Raw genomic sequence first — 19,824 nt, forward strand, 5'->3', positions numbered from 1 at the left:
CACTGTCATTATGATCTCACTCTCTCAGTGTGTGGGTCTCTAATGCTCAAAAGCAAAGTGTGACTGCTGCCAAAAAGCCTGGAGCATGGTGTCCTTATTTAAGGACGTACGCACGCACACACGCACAGGAGCACAGTGTTCCATCTTGGCCGATTCACTTCTAAAAATAGGAAAGATTTAGGACTGCTTTCATAAAAGCACCATCTCGCCTGTCCATAGAAACCTTCATCTAATTCTTTAATGTAAGTGGAAACAGTCTGTTTTGATCCAATGCTGCAAGGAGATTCTATTAAATAAGAAGCGCAGGGGAAAAGTGAATCTCAGTGTTCTGCTTAGATTAGGAAAGTTATTACTTAATTCATGGGCAGTACACTAGACAGGATACTTTCTTAATGAACTTCTACTTTTCAAGGACTGCAAGAGTAAATGCCCAATGGGTGATCATTAAAATACACATTTCATGGAGGCTAAAATAATGGATTCAATCAAACATTAATTAGGTTACAAGTCAAACAATTAGAAAACTCCTCCAAATTCTTCAAATTACCACCTGTGTCCTCCGCTAATCTTAGATTGATATCTGTCAGTACCAGATGAACCCCCATTACCTTCTTCTCGTTACAGGTATCTTGTTCAGTCTTGGCAGTGTCCAGGTCAGTTACCCCGCGGGTGAACTCATCGACGGTGCTGTCAGGTAAGGGCACTTCCTCTGCATCAATGTCGGTCTCCTCTGCAACAGGCTTCTCCGCTCCTGTCAGCTGGCGAGCTGAAGGAGACATTATGTTACAATAGAAAAAGCAAAATATTACATGAGAGTAACAGCAGCAAGATGCCCTAAGGGGAGGGCAATATTCTTAAATTAATAGAGTCCTGCCTGTACCTATAGCACAGCCTTTCCCAAGGTTTCTATCTACATGAATAAAGACATGACTGTGCCTGTCAATACCTGGAACCCCTGAGTCATCGCTGTTCTTTTCACTGTCCCCATCTTCCTGCCCGTCGGCGTTCTGCTGCGTGTGCTGCAGACTGAGTTTGTGGCAGACCTCAAATGCCTGCCCCACAGTTCTCACAATCCGCATGGCTTGACTCTATGGAGAGAACAAAAAATACATGAGCCTTAACAAGTGCTGGATCTCTACCCTCAACTAGTACCTAATTAGCAGAGGTAATATGATCTATTTTATTATTATTATTATTATTATTTATTTCTTAGCAGACGCCCTTATCCAGGGCGACTTACAATTGTTACAAGATATCACATTATACATTATTTCACATTATACAGATATCACATTATTTTTACATACAATTACCCATTTATACAGTTGGGTTTTTACTGGAGCAATCTAGGTAAAGTACCTTGCTCAAGGGTACAACAGCAGTGTCCCCCACTGGGGATTGAACCCACAACCCTCCACAACCCTCCCTAACCCGCCCTAACCACTACTCCACACTGCTGAAGCACCATGGATGTTTATGATTGAGTAAGCGTTCTCCTGTAGAAGAGGAACCTCATACACGGGCTGCCAAGTGACTTATTATACAATATACGCAAAATGAAGCTTTCTCACTTTCTAACTGTTTCTTCACATACAGTAGCACACAGAGAAACAATATATGGTTATCTTTTTATGTTCTTCTTGATTGCTTTTACCACCTTTCGAATTTTAGAATTTACAGAATTGACAGCTTACAGCTGAAATACACTGCAGTTAAAGGAAGTCTCTTCTCTAACCTCTAAGCATCAACCGACCTCTTGGCCCTCACTACGGTTAACCTTTCCTCAGTTAAATATCACACTTCTAAATTGCTAACATTTGTTCTCACAAAAACCCTTAAAGCTTCACCTTCCTGTCGCTTTACAGTGTCATTAATTTGCACTTGTGGCTATGCTTCTCATGTCATTACTAAACAATTTGACACGATTCATTAATTCATATAAAAGAGCATAATCACAAACAGTTGCTAATCAATTTCAGGTGAAGCGGCATGCCATTATTATTATTATTATTTATTTCTTAGCAGACGCCCTTATCCAGGGCGACTTACAATTGTTACAAGATATCACATTATACATTATTTCACATTATACAGATATCGCATCATTTATACAGTTGGGTTTTTACTGGAGCAATCTAGGTAAAGTACCTTGCTCAAGGGTACAACAGCAGTGTCCCCCACTGGGGATTGAACCCACAACCCTCCGGTCAAGAGTCCAGAGTCCAGAGCCCTAACCACTACTCCACACTGCTGCCCATGATTTAGTCTTTTCAAATAACAAAGACAGAATAACTAAAACAGAGGTTAGAGAATCATTGGCAAACTCACATCACAACATGATCTCATTTGAAGTGCTAGTTAAAACCTTAAAAGTAACAACAAAAGCTAAGGTTTAGAATTTTAAAAAGGTAAACTATGAAGGAATGAAACAGACTAACACAAGTAGATTGGAGTAAAATAGAGAAAATATCCATAGAAAAAGGATGGCTATTTTTAAAAAATGTAGTACTACAGGCGCAAAACAATTACATCCCAAAAGTAGACAAATCAAAATCTAAAACAAAATGGCCAAAATGGTTTAATAGATCAATTAAAAAAATATTCCGCGAAAAAAGGCACTTTACAGAGCATTTAAAAGGGACCAAGAACAAAGTACACAGAAAGAGTACTTGGAACTGCAAATGCAAGTCAAAAAGTAAGGCCAAGAGAGAGATCGAAATGAGCATTGCCAAGGGGACTAAAACCAATTCCAAAAAGTTATAACAGCAAAAGAACATTCAAGGAGGAGGTAAAATGTCTAAGAGATACAAATGGCAAAATCATAGATGAAGAGAAAAAAATAGCAAATATATTAAATAATTACTTTTCACAAGTTTTTACGAAGGAGGATACGGACAACATGCACCACGTCGACCTGTTCCTATCCAGTTTTAAATAACTTTAGCATAACACAGGCAGAAGTGTTAAAGGGACTAGGAGCTCTTAAAATAAACCAATCCCCTGGGCCAGATGACATCCTCCCAATAATACTCAAAGAAATTAAAGAATCTATTTACAAACCGCTAACCAAGATCATGCAAGTGTCTCTTTAGACAGGGGTTGTACCGACAGACTGGAAAATTGCAAACATAATACCAATCCACAATAAGGGAGACAAAACCGAACCAGGTAACTACAGACCAATAAGCCTGACTTCTGTTATATGTAAACTTATGGAAACTATAATAAGATCCAAAATGGAAAATTACCTATATGATAACAGTATCCTGGGAGACAGTCAGCATGGTTTTAGGAAAGGGAGACCGTGTCTAACTAACCTGCTTGATTTTTTTGAGGATGCAACATCGACAATGGATAATTGCAAAGCACATGACACAGGTTTATTTAGATTTCCAGGAAGCGTTTGACAAAGTCCAGCATAAAAGATTAATTCTCAAACTAAACGCAGTAGGGATTCAAGGAAATGCATGCACATGGATTAGGGAGTGTAGAAAACAGAAAGTATTGATAACAGGAGAAACCTCAAAATGGAGCGAGGTAACTAGTGAAGTACCACAGGGATCAGTATTAGGCACTCTGCTATTCCTAATCTACATTAATGACTTAGATTCTGGTATAGTAAGCAAGCTTGTTAAATTTGCAGATGACACAAAAATAGGAGGAGTGGCAAACACTGTTGCAGCAGCAAAGGTCATTCAAAATTAGACAGCATTCAGAACTGGGCAGACACATGGCAAATGACATTTAATATAGAAAAGTGTAAGGTACTGCATGCAGGCAATACAAATGTATATTATAAATACCATATGGGTGATACTAAAATTGAAGAAGGAATCTATGAAAAAGACCTAGGAGTTTATGTTGACTCAGAAATGTCTTCATCTAGACAGTGTGGAGAATCTATAATAAAGGCCAACAAGATGCTCGGATATATTGTGAAAAGTGTTGAATTCAAATCAAGGGAAGTAATGTTAAAACTGTACAATGCATTAGTAAGACCTCATCTAGAATATTGTGTTCAGTTCTGGTCACCTTGCTACAAAAAGGATATTGCTGCTCTACAAAGAGTGCAAACAAGAGCGACCAGAATTAGCTTGGGTTTAAAAGGCATGTCATATGCAAACAGACTAAAAAAAATTAAATTTATTCAGTCTTGAACAAAGACGACTTTCGGCACTCTGATTCAAGCATTCAAAATTCTAAAAGGTATTGACAGTGTCGACCCAAGGGGCTTTTTTGACCTGAAAAAAGAAACAAGGACCAGGGGTCACAAATGGAGATTAGATAAAGGGGCATTCAGAACAGAAAATAGAAGCCACTTTTTTTACACAGAGAATTTTGTGAGTCTGGAACCAACTCCCCAGTAATGTTGTTGAAGCTGACACCCTGGGATCCTTCAAGAACCTCCTTGATGAGATTCTGGGATCAACAAGCTACTAACGACCAAACGAGCAAGATGGGCTGAATGGCCTCCTCTCATTTGTAAACTTTCTTATGTTCTTTCTTATGTGCGGCCTATAACGCCTAGCAACTGATACAGGAAGACGATGACTGAAAATCGATGTGACTCCAGAAAGGCGCCAATCAATATGCATAATAACCCAACCACTAAATGCAGGTAAGTAAGCTATAGTGTGGTCACTTTATTTTCAACAAAGTGTTTCCCTTTAATCAAATAATTTTTTTACAAAACCGTATAATGCAGACCAAAAACACTCTACCCACAAACAGCGCTTGCTTTACAACATAGTGTACATACATAGTAATGGGGGTTAAATATATTTTAAAAGCAAAAAAATTATTCTCTACATTTGGCAGTCTAAAATGATTATATTCATACGTGCTGAGCATTGGTTCAAGATTTCTAAAAAAAAAAAAAAAAAAAAATCTAATCTCCTGGAGACCAGAGTTAGTCACACTCAGGAGCAGTGCTGGCAGCGATGCAAGCCCACTGCAGCAGGCAGCTACTCGAAGCACATACTTGGAAATGCTGCTGCTGATAGCTTCTCTTTTGAACAGCTGCATGAAGCTTTTCTAATGATATTTCTATTCCCCTTGGTTTTAAATTGTTAGAAAGCGCCTCTATGGAACCTTAGGTACAACTGTTGTCAATGTACCGAAACAGGTTGCACTGTCCATTGTTTTTTTTCTCCTTTACAATAATATGCTAACTAATTACAGAATATAACATGAGATGGGTTGAGAATGTGGTGTGTTGGTGAAGTGGAGGGGGGACTAGTTCTCGACCTACTTGTCACTGATAACCCATAATATGGTAGATATTGCTTCCATTGTACTGCTGACTTACTAGGTTTTTCAAAACGTATTTGGAAAGGTCATTATTTCATAACCAGGAAGGTGCATACCACTCTGCTGGCCTTCGGAAAACAGAATCCATATTCAGAGATAGAAAAAAAAATAACTATGAAGGATTCTTTTCTATATGTAATTACACCAAACAATGCTTAAAAACTGGTCAATAATAAAAAGTGATGCCTTCCATGTGGAGTGAAGTAACAAGCTATCTAATTGCAGGGAGAAATTTCCTCCTGTGAGCTGGTGAGGAAAAGCATTTGCATCTAGATTACCTTGTCCTGTTCATACGTCCAAAATGTCACAATCAATATAAACAGTGAAAGCCTCTCCTTCTTTCCTCTTTTTTATTGATGGGAACAAATCCAGAATTACATTTCAAATTGTATATTGTGCAATTACGACTTCCCTTTGGTCTTTCTCTATAATCAGCAGATTTGGAGCTTGGAATGCATGTATTTTATTTATGTATTTTTTTTGACAGGGACAACATACAATTAACATTTATGACATGTCATAAGTATCACACCAAGATTTAGCTATGAGCTAATTTTCATTGGCAGTCCTTGGGCAGGAAGAAAAGAAATAAGCAAACACAAAAACGGAAAAAGAAAATAACACAAATAAAGTTACGTTTACAGAAGGGAGCAATTTGCAATTGCCATATTACATAACTTTACATAAAATTACATAAAATTACATAACTAAGTCATCTATTCAAACATAATGCAGTTATTCCCTCTAAACAAATACATAGTTATAATAATGAAAAGAAAACAGCTAAAATTAATAGTACAATAATTACCCTCCCACCCGATTTTAATAATCACAGTACAACAACTGCCCCAATCTACTAATATACCACAGTTAATAACATACTAAAGTGCCAATCCAATATAATAGTATATTTACAGTTAGTGATCACAAACTCTGTGTGTGTGTGTGTGTATATATATATATATATATATATATATATATATATATATATATATACACACACATACATACACATACATACATGTACACACACTGCTGTGCAAAAGTCTTAGACATGTTGCATTTTTCTACTCTGATGCATTATGAGCATTAACAATTTACTCAAAACCTCCACTAGTGTTTTCTACTATTATAACAACCTTGACTTGCATAAAGAAGGAAAAACATTGAATGAAATACAGGTAGTGGACAAGGAAATGGAAACACCTGGGTAAATGAGGGACACCAAGTATATTGAAAGCAAGGGCTTCCACACAGGTGTAGCTCATGTGTTAATTAAGCAAATAACATCCCAGCATGCTTAGGGTCACGTATAAAAATGCTGGACAGGCCTGGTTGCCTATAATTATAGCTAGCATGGCTGCAAGAGGAGACCTCAGTGACTTTGAAAGAGGGGTGATTGTTGGGGCGCATTTGGCAGGAGCTTCAGTGACCAAGACAGCTCAACTTGTTGATGTTTCACGAGCAATGGTGTCTAAGGTGATTTTGGCATGGAACTCCGAGGGAAAGACATCAGCAAAGGGCAACAGTGGGCGGAAGCGCATACTCCAGGATCGTTATATCCGTGCATTAATTCGAAGTGCAAGGCAAAACAGGCAAGCAACTGCAGATCATTTGACTGCAAATTTCAACCTGGGGCGTGAGCAGCCAGTTTCCTCAAAAACGGTCTGCTGAGAACTCCACAGAGCGGGATACCATAGACCCAAAAAGGATGAGCAATACTTGAAGATAATATCCTTAAGGAATACAAAGACGACAAGTGTTGAATTGACAACAGAACTGGCAGAAGGCACAGGTGTCGTTGTCCATCAAATCAACAGTACGAAGGTCACTCTTGAAATCAGGACTTAAAGGATGTGTTGCAGTAAGAATACCTCTGTTAAGAAAGGGGAACAAGACTAAAAGGCTAACATATGCACAAGAACACAGCAATTGGACTGCACAAAGGTGCTTTGGACTGTTGATGGATGGACAACGACGCCTGTGCCTTCTGCCAGTTCTGTTGTCAATTCAACGCCTGTCTTCTTTCTATTACTTAAGGATATCATCATTCCTTAAGGATATCATCTTCAAGTATTGCTCATCAGCTTTTTGGATCTTCCAGTCCTGGGTTTGTCAATTAAAGATGATGTTTCTCTGTACTCGTTGATTATGCTACGGATACCACACCTTGAAAATCGAGTGATGTGAGCTATTTCACTCAATGTTTTTCTTTCTTTATGCAAGTCAAGGTTGTTATAATAGTAGAAAACACTAGTGGAGGTTTTGGGTGAATTGTTGATGCTCATAATACATCAGAGTAGAAAAATGCAACATGTCTAAGACTTTTTCACAGCAGTGTAAAGCAAATGAATTATAAACATTTAAAATACACAACTAACTAACTAATAAAATAACACAGAAACACCCTAGAAGTAAGTGAGAAGCACACAATTGCTTCAATTCAGAGCTTTGTTTTTAAAGTAACTGATAACACTATGTAACACAATTTTTGTTCCTGGGTAGTAAGTGTTATTTCCTAATTGCGTATGCATCAAAAGTATAGAAAATGGCTATTATTCCTCACAAACTTTGCTTTTGGTGACCAGGAGTGATATTTTGAAATGTACCTATTTCCAGTGAGAAAACGGGCGAATGTGTCTTTTCATTCACATAAAGTCAGAAAAAAACAACATATGAATCCAAATTAACATGTATTTATACTAAAGTAATACAAAAATGACTACAAAAGATTTAGAAGTGAGTAGTTTTTCGAGATTTATGATTATACTGTAAATCACTTTCACGAATCAGCCCCCAAATGTAGTCTCCCATCATGTTCTCGTTATACTGTCCTTCATTGACAGCTCATCCAGGAGCCTCAAAGCCGTGCTGCTCCATAATGGTAACAAGTACCCGTCTCTTCCCCTGGCTCACTCGGTGCACCTCAAAGAGGATTACAACAGCATCAAGACCTTGCTGGACGCCTTGAAGTATGATGAGTACGGCTGGGACCCCCGGAAGGTGCTGATGCCACCACTGCACATCAAATTGGGCCTTATGAAACAATTTGTCAGAGCTCTAGATAAGGAGTCGGCAGCCTTCAAGTACCTTCAAGACTTCTTCCCTAAGCTGTCTGAGGCAAAGGTCAAAGCCGGTGTCTTCGTCGGACCACAGATAAAGAAGATCCTGGAGTACAATGAATTCCCCAAGAAGCTCACTAGTAAGGAGAAAGCGGCTTGGAACAGCTTTGTCGCAGTGGTTCGGGGCTTCCTGGGCAATCACAAGACCGAAAACTATGTGGAGCTGGTTGAGACTCTGGTGAAGAACTACGGCACAATGGGCTGTAGGATGTCCCTCAAAGTCCATATCCTTGATGCTCATCTTGATAAATTCAAGGAGAACATGGGAGCGTACTCGGAGGAGCAAGGCGAGTGCTTCCACCAGGATATACTGGACTTTGAACGCCGCTACCAAGGACAGTATAACGAGAACATGATGGGAGACTACATTTGGGGGCTGATTCGTGAAAGTGATTTACAGTATAATCGTAAATCTCGAAAAACTACTCACTTCTAAATCTTTGGTAGTCATTTTTGTATTACTTTAGTATAAATACATGTTAATTTGGATTCATATGTTGTTTTTTTCTGACTTTATGTGAACGAAAAGACACAAATCTGCCCGTTTTCTCATTGGAAATAGGTCAATTTCAAAATATCACTGTCCTGGTCACAAAAGCAAAGTTTGTGGGGAATAATAGCCATTTTCTATACTTTTGAGGCATAAGCAATTAGGAAATAACACTTATTACCCAGGAACAAAAAAAAAAAAAAAAATTTTACACGGTGTAATTACCCAGTACAATGTATTTACAGCTGCAATATATAGTTATTGAAATTAAAACTTCGGGGAACTGTGTAAATCGCCACTGTATACAGATAAAATCAGTGAACAAGCCTAAACAAAAGTCAATATTTGGCATTATGAAAGTTACTGATCCAGGCCCCAAATAATAACCAAACACAACTGATCACAACATATCAGCATTAAGAAAAAAATTGATAATTTGACCGTTTTTTAATCAATATTTTATCTTTAATACAACAAAGTCCCTTTAACATGAAATTTAATTAAATCTTGCTGATGGAACGCTAATTGGTCTTACTTTCATTTCAGGCTGGACTGTACCGATAGAATTGAGTAATGCAGGAAATAGCAAACGGTATCTGGCAGATGGTGTCTTTTTTTCTCCGCTTCCAACCCCCTATCTGATGCTCGGATTCAAATTAGCATTCAGGAAATTCATAAAAGCTGGCTTCCACACTAACTAATTAACTCTCCTAGGTGCTGGTGCCATTCAATACATCGGGTGATAAGGAAGACACCAATTATTAATAATCATTTATTATTCTTCCCATAATCCTCATTTTTCCCCCCACAGTTCTCTATGAGAAAATGTAAAGGACACCCACTATTTAATCCTATCCTCATTACAAACCACTTTCGACATTTCCAGGGTGAACCCACAACCATGGCCTTTGAAAAGACAAATACATCAATGTAGTAAACACTTCTTGGAAAGCGGTTCTATCTGCTGTGCTTAACTTAAATGATTATGGTTACGAAAGAACCACAATTCACTAAAGAAGTGTTTCAAGGAAGATATTTTTCTGGTTTGCTCCATACTTTTCTGATGGTTGGAATCATAGGTGAGCATAATCTGGTGATTTATACAAAACATGAAGACATGGGACAAGTTGAAAAATGTTCTATCCAAATGTCCTGCTACTATCATAACGTTCTACTGCATCTTAATGTCCCGTTACTATCATAACCAAGAATGCGACAAGGATGGTGAGATTTCCTTTATCACTCTAACTGCAAAGACAGCTTTTGACTCAGGAATCAAAACGTCTCTATATGACACACAGTTAACACTAATAAAGGCAGTTAAAACTTGCTCTAGATAGCCCCTCTGAAAATGTGGGGCTTTATCTAAGGAAATCTGCACTGTCATATGTGTCCGTCAGCTTCACTGATGCTTGGGCAACAAGATATGGCTCGTTCTACCCCAGGAAAACAACTTCATGCTGAGTTGTGCTTTACAGCCTGAAGCTCATCATCTATCCATGGGACCAGATCCATTATCAGACCAGACCAGACCCACTGTGTAACTTAATAAACAGCCTGGTGGTAGAAATCAACAAAAAATATTTCAGCTGGGAAAAGTAGCACCACGGAAAAGATGCACTACCACTTACAACCACTAAAGGGTACTAAATAGCAGGCAATACATTTTTAAAAAAGTCAACAAAAAATACCTTTTTCTTGGACTTGAAGACATTACACCGGAACACGTTGCTTGCACCATCCCTGCCAATGTAGCTAAAAATCTTCAGGTCCTGGGAATCGTGGGATACATAGAATATCCTATAACAGGAAATAATTAAAGTTACTTTGTAGAAAAGGGGAAAAAACATGGATGCACGTAGCCAACATTGAACCAACTAATTCAAAACACTGACAAAATAATGGTCTGTCCCTGAAATTAAGCACTGATCTACAGCACTATATGAATTGCATCAATGACATGTATTCTCTTATGTACAAAAGATGCATCTCCCTGTTGCATGATGGTTTCAGTCACAATTATATATAGTATATACATACTTAGTACTGCATAGGCATAACTGGTCATATTAGTTGTCCCTGAATCTGCATTTACAATTGCAACTGGGTATTGAGCAATATATTTCAGAATTGAAAGAAATCCTAAATACAGATAAAATAATTCTGAACAAATGCTCGATGGGCATCTTGAGAATACATACTCCATAAGGAATCGCTGAACTGGCACACAGGTCATTTCACTGTATACTCAATCTGGTTAACAAAGACATCTGGTTAACAATATCCACATTTCTGCAGAAGCAAACAGTCTAGGATCAGAAGATTTTAATTTAAAAGCAAAAGCTGCTTATCAAACTCCAAACACTTGTAGATTTAACTGAAGGACTCAAGTCCAAGACCTCAAATGATACTTCTTTCCATAGGACTTCATTTTTCCCTTTTACCTGGCAGGAATCAGGTTTCCAATCCATGACGTGAAGCCTTGCTTTTCAACTAGACCATCTGTTCCTGAGAGTATCATCTTGCACACAAAATATTACTTGATGTATGGTACCAGATTGCTAAACTCAGGCACATTACTTTGGTTTAGAAGATAAAGCAACAGAAACTGAAATAGTAAAGCATTTTCTGCAGTCTCCAATATCACTTTGCTGACATGCTGTATACCTGCACTCTCTTCTGCTAATAGACACATCATTAATCTTATCAGTACTCCTCCCACGAAGCCTTGGTACAGCATAATTATACTTTCATAACATCTTTTAATGGAATGTTTCAAAACTCATTGCTTTTGGTGACCCTAAAATCAAATTTGCATACTGCAGTTAATGTCTAGTCTAAATGTAATAGGCCCATTTGTAACGCAATGAAAACACTGCAATCCTACTGACACCAATCTAAATTGCCTTAGGTTCAATGACATGCAATCTTTATTACAGTCACTTCATACAAACACTGAATGACATGTATTTCATAGTAATGAATAGTTAATTATAGTCAAATAAAAGGAATACTGTAGGTATGGAAATGTTACAGCATGGATGGTATTTGAGATAGACAAAAAATAACCATACCAAAAATAACATAAGTAAAAGAAGAACTTTAAAAAGCACGCCTAAATAGTGCAACTTTAGTTCTAATTTGTCAAATTGTAAACTCTTCTAGATAGACCAGAAGACCCCCAATTTGACTGCTCAATGAATGTCCTTGAAGGTCCTATTTTTCTTAATGTTGTACTATTGTGCTGCAAATGATGACACATTGCCTGCCACTGGCTTAATCATTGCAAATCAAATGCTTTTTTTTTTACTGCAAATAAATTCTGCATAAAAGGCATTACTTCCAAGTCTATTTGCAATAAAGCTTTTCCCCAACAAACATATTGCAGACACAGCAACAATAATGTATGTCATTTTACCTCATGAATTTAAAACATGCCAGCTCTGTGGTGTTAATCTGTGTATCACCTATAACAGCTGATGAAACATCTTGTAGAGAAATGTCTTTTTGAATATCTTTATAACCTGATAATAAATGTATAGTCCTTAAAAAATGACACACTTGCATTTGCTTCATATTTCTTTGCATTTTGCTTTGTTGAAAAAAGGAAATGTAAATTACAGGGAAGAAGAAAATGTGAATAATTGGCCAACATCATGAGAGGGCTGCTCTGCTGCACCTTTAAATAATTGAAGTGAAGAAAGTGTAGAAGAACTGAAAAGAAAATATTAACCGACTGCTATGAAATTACAAACCAGGAGAGTGCAGTACATTACTGAAAGACTACCCTCACACTCCCTATGAAACTGACCTTTTGAAAAGGTACCAATCTGTAATCTGTTGGCTTGTGTTTATTCATCGAAGACTAATTTATGCTGCCAGCCACCCTCATACATTCCTTTTAGACACCAGTGGCGAGAGTAGCAAGAAAAGGCATTCATTTAATGGGTATTCAACTCAGACAGGCCAAAGGGCTCAATTTAATAATGCAATCTGTGCAATCAATTTAATAATGCAATCTGTTGTAGCCTGTCATGGATGCCCTTAGTCTTTCAGTCCCGTCATTGAACACTAATCCAACATGAAGAATCCAAACCGCAAATAACCTGCGGCTATTAAAATATTGACAATCGTTCTTGTTTTCTATTTGCCAGACTGGCCTCATGCCGTTTGTGGTCTATTAATTCAATATAGGGTTTTCATTTTGGCAGCCTTGCTAGCAACCAGAAGATTTCATGTTCTTCATACACAGCGGCCATTTTAAATCATCTGTTGATTACACTAAATAACCCCTGCCTAACTTACTGGAGGAAATAGAAAGGGAGGATATTCATGGATTGGGGGAAAAAAAGCATACTCTCCATTTTCTAGAAAATGTAATATTTGTTACATTAGAGAAGTCTTCAATATCACATTACTGGCAAGCCCAAGACTTTCAATTTGTATTCCTGAGTACAGTATAGTATATTTACATTGAATCACAAGTCATGCCGATTTATGGGACAGAAATAGCTCAGTTTAACACTGAAAGCTATAAACGGCTTCCGGATTTCACTGTTATCATCAATTCTATCCTGAGCAGCATAACTTCTGGGGCTTGGGCCAATGCTTAGTGTGGAGTGCAGTGGATATATACTATGCTACTAAAACAATGGACCCACCACTGAGACAAGGCAAAAAGCCACATTGCCATGCTCTTCCCCAATGTGCTGAAAAAACTTACAGCTAGATAATTCACTTTCCACAGGACTGAAAGGGTATATGTCCTAAATTGCTGCACCCTCCTAACTGATCCCATCCATTTCCCCTGCTGACAAACATCACATATACAGTACTGCTGCATTTGTAATTAAGCTGGAGAGACAATGTAGTATTTCCACACACACACCGTTGAGGAATAAGTAGGCTAATCAATTATCGCTTTCCTCAAAGCCCCATGCAGTCCCTGGATGTTAAATGCATATTAGTGTAATGATTTGGAGGAATACCTTTTATATTGGTAAAATACAGTTATACATTTCATAGTATTCCTGAATTGGAATTAAGTAGTCACTACAACTTCTTTCAAAATGTTTGCCTCTACCGTATGCTTATAGAAGGCATTATTTAGGGCTCCTGATTTTCTATGCTAGGGAATGTCAAATTCAGTTTTTTAAAATGACCAAATCCGTTTTTTCAATTTTTACCAATTTATTAAGAATTAACAACGTAATTTGAACATAAACAATATTTTTACATTAAAAATCTATTGAATTAATTTTTTTATTTAAGTTCCTGAGATACTGTAGTTTTCAGGAAAAATCTTTTTAGTAACAATGTACTGTAGGTCAGTCAATATACAATATACAGAGTAGTCGAAAACGAGGGGCACTATTACAAAATATACAATTTTCATAAAATTACAAATTAAATACAATGTTCAGGACACTTCTCTCCTATCGTAGTTTCATCTGCAACAATGCAGACTGGTTTATGCTGTACTTGCTGTAAAACTGCTTGCATGTGTTTCTCATATACCCTGGACAGATAGAGTTGCCTTAGGGCTCTTCACCTAGTTTTTTTAATTTAAGGGGGCCAGATTGGAAAAAAGTTAGAATTAGGCAGACCATATTTTACTCTTCACATTTTTAAGCAATAATAAATATTACTTAACTTAATGTTCATATATTGAACATTAAGAACAAGACACATTTTACCATATGAATAGTACTTTAATAATAGAACAGTGTGAGAATTTAACAGAGTATCATTACAAACGTTTAAAAATGTTTGTGACATATTAAAAGAATAACTGTTAAGAAGTAATCAGCGCTTCCACTTTTGAGCTTCTAACTACTGTGACTTGTGGATACGAATTTCCAAAAGCTCCTTGTTTGGTTTCAAAATGCCTTTTCATATTGTATTCCTTGACTACTGACACACATTCATTGCACAATAAACACACTGGCTTTGCGTTCAGTACAGTTGGTAAAATAAATACGTATTTACTGGTCCACTCACAAATTGTCACAATTTTCTGTTCTTACTACAGTAACTAGAGTAGAGAGAGCCATGTTACAGCAACACGAGTAAAAAAAAACAACAACTAACAATCACGTAGTATTATTAAGGAGTTAATTATAAATTATAAATAATAAGTTATAAAACTAAAGGTTTCACCTCAACCACCGTGTCGTTTCCTTGTGTTAAGTGTGTGACGGAGTAACGGATTTGCGATAATAACTAAATAAATGAATACATAAATTCAATTATTATTTTTTTTTAAATAGTTTTTTTTTCTGGTACTTTCCACTTTTCTGTATATACAACTCCAAAATGATTCCACAGAATAGAACTCAAAAATAATTCCTATAGAAAGTAACCAGAATTAGCAGCAATATTTGTGAATCCTAAACTTATGAAACAAGTAATTCCCAAGATACAGGATAAATGAAAACTGGACAGAAAGCAGAAACTCTCACTAAGGAATTTAGTGATAAGGGTCGAGACAGAAGAAAATGTGTACTACTTTTGTTCAGCATGGTATCTTTTAAGCTATTTGACCTATTCACCTCAAAACTGGAAGACTCACCTAACACATACAGTACATACCGTAACACTTTCAGATAAATGAGCCCACTGTACTTTTACATGAATCAAGACTCTCAAATTCCCCATCTTTTTTATTATTCTACATTACAGTAGATGCATTGATTCATGGTCACAATATATCTGGGTGCTATATGAAAGTTGTGCAGTTTACTGGGGTTATAGCATTCTAGAGCGTGTCCCGTAAGTCACGAATCATAGGCATAATTAGTAATATTAGTTGTTTCTCGATTTCATTTAGATGTGAAATGTCTTTAAACAAAGAGGAACAGATGATAATGCCTATGACACTCTGTACATAGCACACTGTGGTGTTTTTGATGGGGTAGTAAACAAGATGTCTGGGTTATACAATGGATTATAAACAAGGTGTGCAGGCTTATTTTTATAGTACTTTGAGGGGACTAGACAGGCTTTCATTGCCAGGTGCTATGATGCAGACAGGCATGGAATCAAAACTAGCTTGCTTGTGTGGGGCAAGTAAGAAATAACCCACTCTAGGGTGTGCGGTAAAACAATTCTTCAACCACCCAGGAAGTGCGGAAAGAAGTGTCTTATTTCGCTTATAAAATGGCTACATTTTTTTTTTTTTTTAAATAATTACACAAACTAGTTTTTTAAGGAAAACATTAGAAATGTATTATTAATCATTCCACTGAAAAAAATACATATATTTTGTAATTTTTAATTTGCCATAAACATTACATTGAACATTCCCATGTAAAGTAATATTTTCGAGATAAAATGGCATTTGGGAATTGAAAGCCTGTCTTCCCAAATCTTAGGGAGGATTCACAGAACAGCTAAACACTGCACTGGCATTTTTAAGTTTTAATTTTTTTTGGGTAGGAAATGATCCTACTCAGGAAGCTGACAGCAATAATTTCAGAGGCTGTTTTCACATCGATGGCCGGTAACCGGCATAATTTCCCTAGATTGTAAACCAACATTAGATGATATGTGGACTAAACGACTTCTGTGTCAGTTTGCGCAGTGCCGCAGTCCTTCCCGTCCGCGGCGAGCACAACAGAATTCTATGCCGAACCCGACCTTGTTTAAAAGCCCAACGGTTGGGAGATTTTAAATTTTATTTTAAATATGTTTATGAGGGTAGTGGTGAGATGCATCTGTTGGGTCTAATTTAAACATTGCATACTCACTATTCAGTTTTATAAGGCAATATTTAGTTTAATAAGTAGATGCCACTGCTGCATATATATTACATGCCAAGTGAAACCTGCGTGGTGATTTTTCAGATGTTTTTTTAATAATGTTACTGCTACTGCTTACCTCAGAGATTTCTTTGTTCTGTTCTGACTAAATACCACAGTATATTTGCCATTTTCTCTGTAATTCTTAGTGACAAAGATGAAAAAAAAAAACATTGGGTGATTTAAATGCTGTTTCAGTTGTATGTTGACATTTTTACCTACAGAAACACTGTTTAGATAAGTGTTAATATTAAGGTGTAGTCTATGATGTCATAGCTGTGCAGTAAGACAATTCTTACCACACTGTCATGTGATCTTGTTAAGCCAATCACAGCATTTAATTTATCCAAGCCATTTTATAAACTCCTTTCATGCATCCTCTCTAAAGAAAGTTGCTGTGCAACCCATTCACTGATTTACAGTCCAACCAACGACTCCATTGTACATGGAGATGACCCCTTTTAAATTGCAGTTCCAAAAGCATATGCAATCGTTCTGGAGTAATTCCAGTAATTTAATAGAGGGGTTAATGTTTTATGCCATCAGAGTTGTCAGTAAACTCCCCACAGTCATATAGGAAAATCCTTCCCCAGAGCTACACTTTGTTTTAGCTGATCCTCAGCTGTTACGCAATCTGTACCAGCAATCAGGCAAAACCAGAATACCCCATAGTCGGAAATCATCTGCTAAACCAGCACCCACTGTAGCTCATTACTTGAAGCCAGCATAAGGCCATTTATGGGAGCCTGTGGAGCACCGTGGTCTTCACTCTGTATGTGACCAGAGTGAATTCTAGAACACCAAGTTTTATATGAAAAAAGTTACATTAACAACATTTCAGCAATAAAATGGTTACAGGTATGTGAAATATCCATAAAGAAATAACTGATATCAACGGCTAAGGATTAAGGATCTCTGTTGATTGAGATTTTAGTTCAGCTGTTGGTGTAATCTCTTATCTTGAATCCCACAGTGTTCTCTTGTTTTCGGAGAGAAAAAAGACCTGCCTATTTCTATTTGAGGAAATGATACTCAAGAGCACACAAATAGGTCACAGGTATACTGCTTAAAAATAATTACTTTCCTAGTTCCTGAAACATTGGATATGTGAGGTGGCTCTTCTCTATTTCAAGCCAGCTTCTGCATCAGCATTTTTCTTGTTTAAATGTGTGGTCCCATTCTGTTGATGAAAATGCTTGCGGAATATGATCAGCAGTGTCAATACCTCAGCAAGGTCATTCCCTAGCTTGTTTCGAGATGCAGGTTTAAAACAGTTAGATGCGGTCGGTAAGTAGAAACTATATTTGATTGTGGCTTTCTTCTGTTGAGATTTCTGAGAGGTGGCAGATTTGATGAAAGTGAACACACAACGCAAAACTGCTTGCAAAATATTTCACTAGTGAAGTGGAAGCAGTCCACTTTTTTCAACCAGCTGCAAAGGGACAATAATAACACTTGTCCACAACAGAAGATTGATTGATAGAGATTGATGTCACCATGGAGTGCACCTACTCCCTAAATCGGGACAGACTAGCACCCTCTATTGGCATGAAATGGTATATAAACCACAAGGAGAGCCAGCTAATGATAAAGCATAACTGTACCTGGAGTGCATTTAAATGGATAATACAGTACCTGTGAAGAAAGCAATATATTTGTTTGAGGTACAGCCTTAATGGGCCAAGTTTTATTAGCTTTTTATTATTTTTTGTATACATCACTGCTGTAGATGAATTCAGTGAATAATAATAATAATGTAAAAAAATATATATATATGAAATAATAATGTAAAAACAGCCAATACTTGGTAGCTCTGCTCAAAGGTACTTTCCTGGAGGTTCAATTAACCAGGCCACAGTATAGACTCTCCCAGTAAACATGCTTGATCCTTACTGGGACTTCAAAGCGATTGTAGACATAGTTACTGAAATCAAAATCAGACCATGAGGAGGAACGGCTCCCTCAAGCAACACTGTGATCAGCTTATCATTAGTTGCTAAACTACAGTCAGTACCAAAAGAGGAACATATCCAAGTTGGCAGGGAGAATTTGCACAGGTACATCCCCTACTGCTAATGTTTTTATGGCAAGCAGATAGCTAAAACCACTATTGGATTAAGCATTTTTTGGGGGGGCTGTGAAAATGTCTTGGAGTTTTGTTGTTGATATTATTGTTTTCACTTTGACTCAGGTGAAGACCATTCATGCCACAACACTCGAAGTTCACATACTCTGATAAAAGCAATAGCTCTAATACCTAAAACAGGTTGGAAAAGCTGTTACCTGCATTGGGAGCCACTGGTCTTTGGGAAAACTGATGTCCTGTCAACTTGTGGACATTGAAGATCCCTGATAGCATTTCAAATGATGGCCTACATCTGGAGACCCCACCCTTACCCCTGTACATTAGTCTACTTATAAACTATTACAAAAACACAAACAAAATATCAAATGTTGCTCCTACCCTTGAAAGATAACATTTTATCCAAGCTGTTTGTGTTATTGTGATTATAATGTGTATCTTTTACCATAATTATTTTGTTGTGTCAAAATGCATTTAAAATCCCAGCTGTGGTGGGAAAAGCACACCCACATATTTAGAGCAAAGAAGCCCTTCATTGTGAGCTTCCTCTTGAGGTCATTGTGAGGGAGTCACATTCCTACACATGTTGCCTTGTTATCATTGCATCAAAGAATGTGTGAAAATGTTCTTCATCACTTGTGTACAGCACTACGCTTTCTCTTGCAGTTGCGCTTGAAAGTTCCATTCCTAAAACCGGAATTCCTGTATAAAATCTGATTTATTGGACGTATCTTAAATATATTAGACGGGCCAAGGGAAGTGAGGTAGTTGCAAAACGACTACCAAACTTAAAATGCATTGGTGTGCAGAGGCGTTCCAAAGGAAACTAATTCACCAATGTAACTAGGTGTTACAGACCCTTGTAAATTAACTTTAACAGAGGAAGAAAACAGTATAACCTACTTGGAACAGCTTCTGATATCCCAATACACAATAATAATAACAATAACAATAATAATAATTAGATACTAATGCGATTTCTGTTTAACGAAGGAACAATATATGTTAAAACTTTTTGGT

General features: G+C 37.1%; 1 protein-coding gene across 10 annotated transcripts in view; it reads right to left on the bottom strand.

Moving 5' to 3' along the window:
* The window catches only part of LOC117417203 (carboxyl-terminal PDZ ligand of neuronal nitric oxide synthase protein-like), a 121,483-nt gene that overhangs the window by 39,117 nt on the left and 62,542 nt on the right, over window positions 1-19,824 (bottom strand). For all 10 annotated transcript variants that reach the window (XM_034029186.3, XM_034029183.3, XM_034029184.3 and 7 more), the window contains 3 exons: window positions 10,614-10,722; window positions 947-1,088; window positions 609-766 (listed from right to left, as the gene is read on the bottom strand). In XM_034029186.3, the coding sequence (XP_033885077.2) occupies window positions 609-766; window positions 947-1,088; window positions 10,614-10,722 (409 nt within the window). The remainder of the gene's footprint in view (window positions 1-608; window positions 767-946; window positions 1,089-10,613; window positions 10,723-19,824) is intronic.

This window comes from Acipenser ruthenus, chromosome 12 (genome assembly GCF_902713425.1).
Source record: "Acipenser ruthenus chromosome 12, fAciRut3.2 maternal haplotype, whole genome shotgun sequence".
NCBI classification, from domain to species: domain Eukaryota; kingdom Metazoa; phylum Chordata; class Actinopteri; order Acipenseriformes; family Acipenseridae; genus Acipenser; species Acipenser ruthenus.